The sequence below is a fragment of the Seriola aureovittata genome, chromosome 3, assembly GCF_021018895.1.
Source record: "Seriola aureovittata isolate HTS-2021-v1 ecotype China chromosome 3, ASM2101889v1, whole genome shotgun sequence".
NCBI lineage: Eukaryota > Metazoa > Chordata > Actinopteri > Carangiformes > Carangidae > Seriola > Seriola aureovittata.
Window position 1 is genome coordinate 27911321 of NC_079366.1, and position 8449 is coordinate 27919769.

Consider the following 8449-nt stretch of genomic DNA (forward strand, 5'->3'; position numbering starts at 1 on the left):
CCCAAATGACCTTTGTCAGACCTACTTCAGCCCGAAGAAAATTCCAGCACTCTGTGACTGAGAACATCCCTCATGTCCGAGGCTTCACCATGACTTAAATCTTCGCTGGAGGCTTTAACGCTGTGTCAATTTTTCAAGAGAAGTATGGGAGGACATGGACGACCTTATTTTTTTTTGCTGCAAGCCACAGGCAGCTCTGTAGTCGGTGAAGCTGCTGACCATGTCAGTGTCATGTCTGTGGATTAATCGGTTGTTGTTTTCTCTCGGATTTATCTTGAACAACTGGTTCTAACAAATCTCAAAGAGTTTTTTTCTCTAACTCTTCACCTCACAGTGTGAAATGCTTGTGCAGACCTTAAACCTTTTCCGATTTCAGGAGCCAACTGTTAAAGAACTCTGTATGAATTAGCTCTTGAACATTAGAACCTGACCTCTGACCTGCAATGAACTGCACTCCTAATGCCACCGTCACTCCAGAGCTGGGACTTGTCGTGAGCCCAGGGGCCGGAGATGGAGGGTCCCAGGAAAGCGGTGGCAGTGCCGGAGGCAGCGGAGGACTGTGGGTGACGTCCCTGCTCGGTGCCACACTAATGATCATGTGTGTCATGGGTGTGGCAGGCAACACATACACACTCATCATCACACGCTCGGCTGCTCTGCGCCGAACAGGCTCCATGTACGTTTACATCGTCAACTTGGCTCTGGCTGACCTGCTCTACCTCTCCACCATCCCCTTCGTGGTCTGCACCTACCTGGCCCATGACTGGCTGTTTGGTGAGGCCGGCTGTCGCATCCTGCTGAGTCTAGATCTCCTCACCATGCATGCCAGCGTCTTCATTTTGGTTGCCATGAGCCTGGAGCGCTATCGCGCTGTAGCTAGGCCCTTCAGCGCGCACAGGTCCTCGTCCCGCAAACGACGCCTAGTGGCGGGGATTATCTGGGTGTTAGCTGTCGTGCTGACGCTTCCCATGATGGTGATGATCCGACTCAGGGAGGGAAAACCCACTGCGGCAGGTTTGGTTAAGAGGATCTGCTTCCCTACCTGGACCCCTGAGGCCTTCAAGGCTTATATCACCGTCCTGTTTTTTACAAGTGTTTTAGCACCTGGGTTGGTAATCGTTGGGCTGTATGTTGGGTTAGCCAGGCGCTACTGGGCAGCGCAGGTTAGCTTGGGAGGTAGCAGCCGCTCTGTCCGAAGGAGAGGACTCAAACAAAGAGTCGTATCAATGATCTTTAGCATCGTGGTGGCTTACTGGGCCTGTTTCCTACCTTTTTGGGGATGGCAGCTTGCCAAACTGTTCTCTCCAGAGTCGCTCAAGGCTTTGTCCGCAGCTGCTCATAACTATGTGAATTTCTTTGTCACGTGTCTGACCTACGGGAACAGCTGCATCAATCCATTTCTTTACACTCTTCTGACCCGGAACTATAAAGATTACTTGTCCCAGAAAGGTCAGTCCGTGGGGTCAAGCAGGGCCGATCCTGGATCAGCCGTGACCACGCCACTGCAGGACCTTTAGTGGAAGAATGAATAAGCATAAACACTCAAGCGAAAAAAATGTAATTCACTCACCGGCCTGACAGAGGACATTTCTGTTCCAGCAATTTTCTACAAAACTGAAAAATGTCATATTTCTGAGACACTTGTACTCTGTAGTAGCACTTTTCTACAACCTTCAGCACAGCAGGTGGATGTTTGCTAACATGAGAGTCTGACTACAAGCCTTCTGGTTGGAGGGCAAACGGCACAAATGACACAGTATTTCTATTCTTTGTTATATAATCTAACACACATCCCCACATGCCTGTCTGACAATCTCTAATTGCTGACACTGATGATATAATTCATACAAATTAGCCGGGGATCTTGGGATTCAAATGCAAGTCATTTTTCTAACTAAAAAAGGTTTGAATTCAAAACGCGATTTTCAAAAGTTCTGAGAATATTTTGGAAGAAATACTGATCAGAACAATCACAGCAATCAATTACTTTGCAATTACTGTTAAAAATTCTAATCTTTGTAATTGAAATGAAATGTAAACTGTAAAACTGTTTTCCTTTACTTCCCTGTTTGCCATCCATCTCATAAACACACACACACATGCAAAGTATATTTCATCTCCTTCCAGGGAATGTGGTTGCATCGTGCCACATTCCTCGGCCCACGACCACGGTGCTTTTGAGTCCTCCTGTAAATTGTCTCTGTAAGAGTGTGCTTCATATCACCTCTGTCGTATATTCTCCCTCCTTTTGCATTAACCTGTTTTATCTGTTTCACACATTCACATTACAGGCAATTCTTATTGTGTTTATAATTTCTCTTTTTGTCTTTATATTACATTTTTTTTATGTGGCAAATGTCTAATATCAGTTTTGAACTAACCTACATTTAAAAATTAAAAAGTACTGCAAACATTTTTATGCAGAATAATGTAAATACAATAGAGGGAAATTAACCTATGACCATCATACAGTTTCAGTGATATGATTTAATTCTCTTAAAGGTATGTCGGCATCTCTTTATAGATTCTTTCAAACATGCAGCCATTTCTTTGCTTTATGTTCCATTTGCACTGAAGCAACATTTGAAATAACAGTGGTCTAAGACGTCTTTCTCTTTCCCAGGATAATTGGTTTTTTTTCATCTTTTCATTTAATTTTTTCATAATTTTTTTCATCTGTGAAAACAAGTCTGTTTTCTTGGAGTGGAAGAATGATCCCCAGATAGTACCTTTTTTATATATATTTCTAATACATGATTGTGTGTCTTTGTTGCATGAATGTTGCATGAATTTAAAAGAAAATACATCAATTGTAAATTAAGATTAATGTACCATAATTGCAGATTATGATGTATGGTTGTATGGTGTGTGTCAGAGAGTCAGAGACAGAGATGGCACTCTTTTCTTTTTTTTTTCACAGCATTTATTAACAAACCCAGTGACTGGAGAGATGTCAACCAGGCACAATCCGGTGAGATGTGCTGTGGCTCCCTCTGTAGGCCATTTCCTCTTATTACAATATCCATGTTGATGTACATTTCTAGGGTTATATTTCCATAAGCCCCAACAGGAGAAAAGATGACTAATCAGTCCTCGCCTCAGTAATTTAAAACAGGCTATTTCAGCAACAAACAGCAGGTGGACAGGCCAAGAGTCAACGGTGAAGTCAATGGTCGGCGTCTACTTGATCTTGATGCCGATGATCCTTGCATCACCGCTGACGTCAAAGAACTTGTACTTGACGTCCCCCAGACGGTTGGGGAAATTCATCATGGAGCCATCAGGGAGCTTGATGTAAAACTGCTCACTGTTGAAGTTGATGTAAAACTGATGAATGAAAGGGGGAGGGAGAGAGAAAATACACACAATTTATCTTCCAGTGTCAGTGTTACAGTCAGTTACTCTGGCACTATTGCTCAACTAAACGATAAGATAACCGGTATTTAAAAAGAACGACTGAAACAGCATTTTGAGCAGAATCATCAAAGTGAGACTATTTATCTCTTTCCGAAGCGATTAACTTTTATGAGCCTATAAACCCCTTCTTGGTTGTACAGCTCAGCGTCTGTTGACCTAACTGTTACAGCACAGATACCAAGCCCACTAATAACCTCCCTGTGGCTACAGACAATTTGAAACTTGAGCATGAGCCAAATGACTGTGACAAATACAGCAAAAAAAAAAGAAAAAAGAAATCTTTCAAATACAGAAGGTCTTAGTGTGAACTATAATCACCTAAAAGCAGCAGCTTTAAGCCTTTGTCGTCTAAACAACCATAAGAATGCAACTTCATTCTTTCTTTTATTTTAGGTGCTGCAGAATGTGATGAAGATCTTTAGCAACATGTAAGAAATTTACTTTGTGCTATAAGATTCATTAGTTGCACAATTTTGTTTGCCAGGTTAATCTTCGAACTCACCTTTGAAATATTAAGACACGTGTGATGGCTGTGTGTACTTTCATTTGAATCAAGCGAATACGGCTTTAAATTGAGACCGTGTAACTTCTGAGACAATAAATAACATATTCTGACATTTGAAATTCAGGAAAGTTCAAAATACTCTGAGGTTTTGCTGATACAGCCTTTCATGATCTTGCATGAGCAGTAGCTTATGGTGGCTAATGTTAGCAAAATGTAGCTGTGTAACTGGCATTACTGAGCCAGTTCATTGACTTGATGACTCCCACACTACCAATATCTTGCGCTGTACTGTACTTTACTGTACTTACATCCTTCACACTGAACCTTGTAAGTGTGTTATTGACTAAATGGTGCTGTTGTCTCAGACTACAGGATTTTGAGATAGCAGATAACTTAACATATAACCTAATACTCTACCAACACACCTTGCATTCCTCCCCAGGTGAAAAGGGGAGGATTCCCTCGCATTGCTCATCACCCCAGCATCCCCCAGACAAGGAGTTGCAGACAATGGTGTTGTCGCTGAAACGAGGGTTGAAGTGCATTGCGATGTTTTCAGAGTCATGACCGATGTTGATGGCAAAGCTGGAATGGAGGCGGGGACATAGAGGTCAAAAGAGTGCAATGAAACGGGAAGAAGTGGATGAATCATTAACCTATCGTACACAACGTCAACTTCCTCTTGATTAAATGTCATTGAATCCACATCTGAAAACGGAGCTGCATGAACCAGAGATGATGGCTGATCATTTTCAGAAAGTCTGTCAGCACTTGACAAATTGATAACCCACGAGGACAACTTACGTATTGCAGTCGTCCTTGGGCTTGATGCGGATCTTGAACTCATGCCCCTCCTTGAATGTCATGTTCTTGACTTTCTGTAAAGGGAAACGACAAAGAGGAACATGGGAAGTGACTTGGATGGATGGATGGATGGATGGACGAGTCTTAACTGAAAAAACCTTTCCATAGATTTAAAGCAACACTTCATTTCACAAAAGAATAAACGTGACTCCAATGACAAAACAAGTCGATTTACAGCTTTTATACAAAAACAATTGTGAAAGTAATTTGCCACCAAGATCACTACCGCCTGGGAAGAGAGAAGGCTAAATGGCTAAACTGTTGACTCCTCTGTTCCTCATGTTCATGCGTCTGTTGGAAGTTTCTCCCTGTTAAAGGCAATTTTTTTTGTTGTTTGCTCATTGTGGGAACTGTTGGGTTTCTTTCTATAACATAGTCATTTCTTGACCTTACCCTTTAATGTGTCTGTTTTGTTTGTGAAGTTAGAGCGCAAAGAGGAAGAGGTTACCTTTTAGAACAATAATCTTGTTTGTCATGTCATGTTTTGAAAAAGCTTTTGCTTTAATCTAACTACTTAGAGACAAATCTAAATGACTGTTTGTACAGTGTACTCTGGAGGGAGAATTGATAATCCTAGGTGTTTTTTTTATCTTCGCTGTTGATGATCAACCAGGGTAGAACAGTGTACAGAGTACTGAAACAGGAAGGTGCTGTATTTGCTCATTGGCATGTGGTCGTCATGCAGAGACAGTAAAACCATAAAGAGGCACCCAATGCTGGGACCTTCTATGATACATCGGCAGACTCTAGATAGGTACCATTGCCACGCCTCTCTATATAACTGCATCACCTGATCGTTACACATCAACATCCTGGCCCCAGTAAACCTGTACCACACCCAAAGTCTCAGTCTTTACCACCCACTATATATTCTTTGAACTCATGTCTTGTCCTCTATCTCACATCAGTTCAAACATAAGTTTATCATTGACTAAACAGGGCAAAGTGCTGGAGAATAATTAGGTGAAGTTACACTTCATTCATCCCTGTGGTGATTTGAGTTATCCTAACTATGCGGAAGGATAACTAAGAGAAGTGTGCATCACCCGAACACAATGCCCGTGTTCTTGTCCCAGGCCACTGCCAGAGTATTATACCTAACAATAAATGCATGGGAGGGGAGACACAGGGATCGGCGAGGCTAAAGAAAACTGTGATTTGACTGAGGCAAACACTTCTTTTGATTTGAATTAGTTACTTAATAAAGACGCGGGTAAAGCCTTTCCTGGGTTTAGATACATGGATATTTTAGATTCCTTGCTCCTCATTGGTTACAGTGCGTACACCTTTATCAAATCACATGACGGTGAGAAGGATCAAGGGATCTGTGAACCCTGAATTAATGTTAGTGTTTGACAAAATACACAAATTACATCTACAGAAAAAAACTATATCTTATAAAAAACAAAAAAACATGTTAAGCCCTTTCCTGTCTTTTCTATGGATTTAAAATTAAGCCATCAACACCTTTACAATACCGAGTGAATCAGTGTTAATGACTCTGCAAATCACAAACCTCTTTAAAACATATCTCTTTGACCTTATTACCATCCAAATCTGAAATGTGTGTGAATATTTTAAGTGCAATCAGACTGCTAAAGTCTTTGATAGCAAGAATACACTATATCTCCTGTGTGTGTATTTATAATGACATTAAACATTAAAGTTAAATCATAAGCATTTTCTATTTAAGGATAGGAATAACAAGTAATGAATGCAGATATTTGTCCATGTGGAGGATGAAGAATTGTCCTATGAATGAAGCTCTTTCACGCCACTTACCATCTTGGCTGTCGTTAGTGGGTTTCGCCGGGAGTGACAAAGCTGTGCAGGCAGGTGAGTGGTTTATATAACACTGGTGATATCAGGGGCAGGAAGCAGTCAACAGGGAGGGAGTTGTAAAAAAATGACTATTCACATGTGACGACATTTGATCCTCAGTGAAGCCACCAGGTCGCTCTTCTGTTTCATATTACAGGATGTTTGCCACAACATCAGGTGGAAATTCAACTTCAGGAGAATAAATAAAAACAGTCCATGTATTGTAAACATAATAACACACAATATCCACATGTTTGGCTTGACAGACTTAATACTTTTTTTTATTAAATGGAAATCAAACTGAAGTCAGAACAAACTTATAAACTTACTTAAAAGCAGTTACTCCATAAACAACACAATAGGCACTGACTATGTTAAGTACCAGTGGAGGTAGAGTATATTCCATTAAAATATCAATGAAATGTAATACAGGAATTGCTTTACTTTTGCATCAATAATGTGAGGGGTCCGAGTAATAACTTGGACCCCTCACATTATTGATGCAAATGATGAACTAATACAGCATATGACCATATTTTAGAAGTAGGCTATAGACTTGTTTGCAAATAAGAAATGTGAATTCTTAAAAAAGGGTTGGATCGTCTTAGATGCACAGTCAATGATTATAATAGTCTTTCATCCTCAAAGCATCTGGTGCAGAAAAATAACAGGCTAAAATGAGAAATGTTAAGGTCATTATAGAAGCCTACAGGGGACTGTGTTCTAGGATTTTACTGGACTGAGCAAAGCAGGAGAAGCAATCAGCAGCTTCCATTTGAAAATATTTGATCTTGTGCTTGCCTATATACTGTGCAAATGTTTTAGGTACTAAAAATAAAATGTGGGTGCTTTGAAAATAAATGCAATGAATAGTTTTTATTTGTCAGTTAACTTCATACAAAGTACAGTAAACAAAAAAAGCCAGATGCCTCCCTTATGATATTGCGTGATTCATTTTTTTTTCAAGCAAATGCTATTTTCCAAGTTATTTAATATTATTATGTCATAATGTGTGTGTGTGTGTGTGTGTGTTCGTGTGTGTGTCAAGTAGGTCATGGTTTCACGGTTTCACCCGAGCAAAAACACCGACGTATGTTCTACGTCGGAAGTGGGCGTGACTTTCAGTAGGGTAGCCAATCCTCTGTCTCCTTTTGAAGATGGGCGTGTCATACATTCAGTGCCAACAAACCGAAGCTAACTCGAATAAACAACCAAGTTAGCTTGTCAGCTAGCCACCAACGTCTGGTATGGCTTCATTTCATAAGAGATTTTATTATCTAATTCGGCTTCAATAACCATTCAGTTGTCCAGAAGTTGTAAAATGTAGTTGACATGTTACAGCTATGGCGATTTATTTAAATATTTTTTCAGTTTTAGAGTGTTAACATATTATAACAGCAAGTTCGATATATTGTTAGCATTAGCTAACTGCCTGTGATAATCAACCTAACTTTCTGTCTTTGCCAACGGCTAAAGCGGGTAGAGCCAAGCAAGGGAGACAAGTTAGTTTGTTTATTAATTTTTTCTGCGTTTGCATTATTTCTATCTGTAGAAATGGCGTCGGTAACGACGACAGAACCAGCGATATGCCCGGCTGCAATACAAGCTGCAGCAGAGTCCATAGTGCCCGCTTGTATGTTTGCACCTGACCGGGGATGTGCTGACGATCCAACCGGCGTAGAGGGCTTTGAAGACGGCGAGGCTACAAACGGCGAGTCCGCGGAGCATTTAGACTTAAGCAGTAAGGTGGGCCTCACTGTAAATTGCACCTAGTACTGTTAGGTTTTAAAATGTTGCAACCAAGCAGCTTTTTGTTTTGATTCGGTGAACGAATGCTGTGTC

General features: G+C 40.8%; 3 protein-coding genes across 4 annotated transcripts in view; 2 read left to right on the forward strand and 1 right to left on the reverse strand.

Annotated features, from left to right (window-relative positions):
• The first annotated feature begins 301 nt into the window (after positions 1-301).
• On the forward strand, positions 302-1517 carry uts2r4 (urotensin-2 receptor 4). The gene has a single exon (XM_056372418.1). The coding sequence runs from the start codon at positions 444-446 to the stop codon at positions 1515-1517; it is 1074 nt and encodes a 357-aa protein (XP_056228393.1). The 5' UTR covers positions 302-443.
• Positions 1518-2896: 1379 nt separating this feature from the next.
• On the reverse strand, positions 2897-6627 carry lgals2b (lectin, galactoside-binding, soluble, 2b). The gene is made up of 4 exons (XM_056372165.1): positions 6569-6627; positions 4727-4800; positions 4348-4507; positions 2897-3327 (listed from the first exon to the last, which is right to left on the reverse strand). Exons 1-4 carry the CDS (start codon positions 6569-6571, stop codon positions 3181-3183), a joined length of 384 nt encoding a protein of 127 aa, XP_056228140.1. The 5' UTR covers positions 6572-6627; the 3' UTR covers positions 2897-3180.
• A 1130-nt stretch (positions 6628-7757) lies between these two features.
• The window catches only part of gtpbp1l (GTP binding protein 1, like), a 14702-nt gene continuing 14010 nt past the window's right edge, over positions 7758-8449 (forward strand). Inside the window, exons 1-2 of one of the 2 annotated variants that reach the window (XM_056372219.1) lie at positions 7758-7852; positions 8160-8353. In XM_056372219.1, the coding sequence (XP_056228194.1) occupies positions 8162-8353 (192 nt within the window). In that variant the 5' untranslated portion in view covers positions 7758-7852; positions 8160-8161. The remainder of the gene's footprint in view (positions 7853-8159; positions 8354-8449) is intronic. The other variant, XM_056372220.1, reaches the window with a different exon arrangement.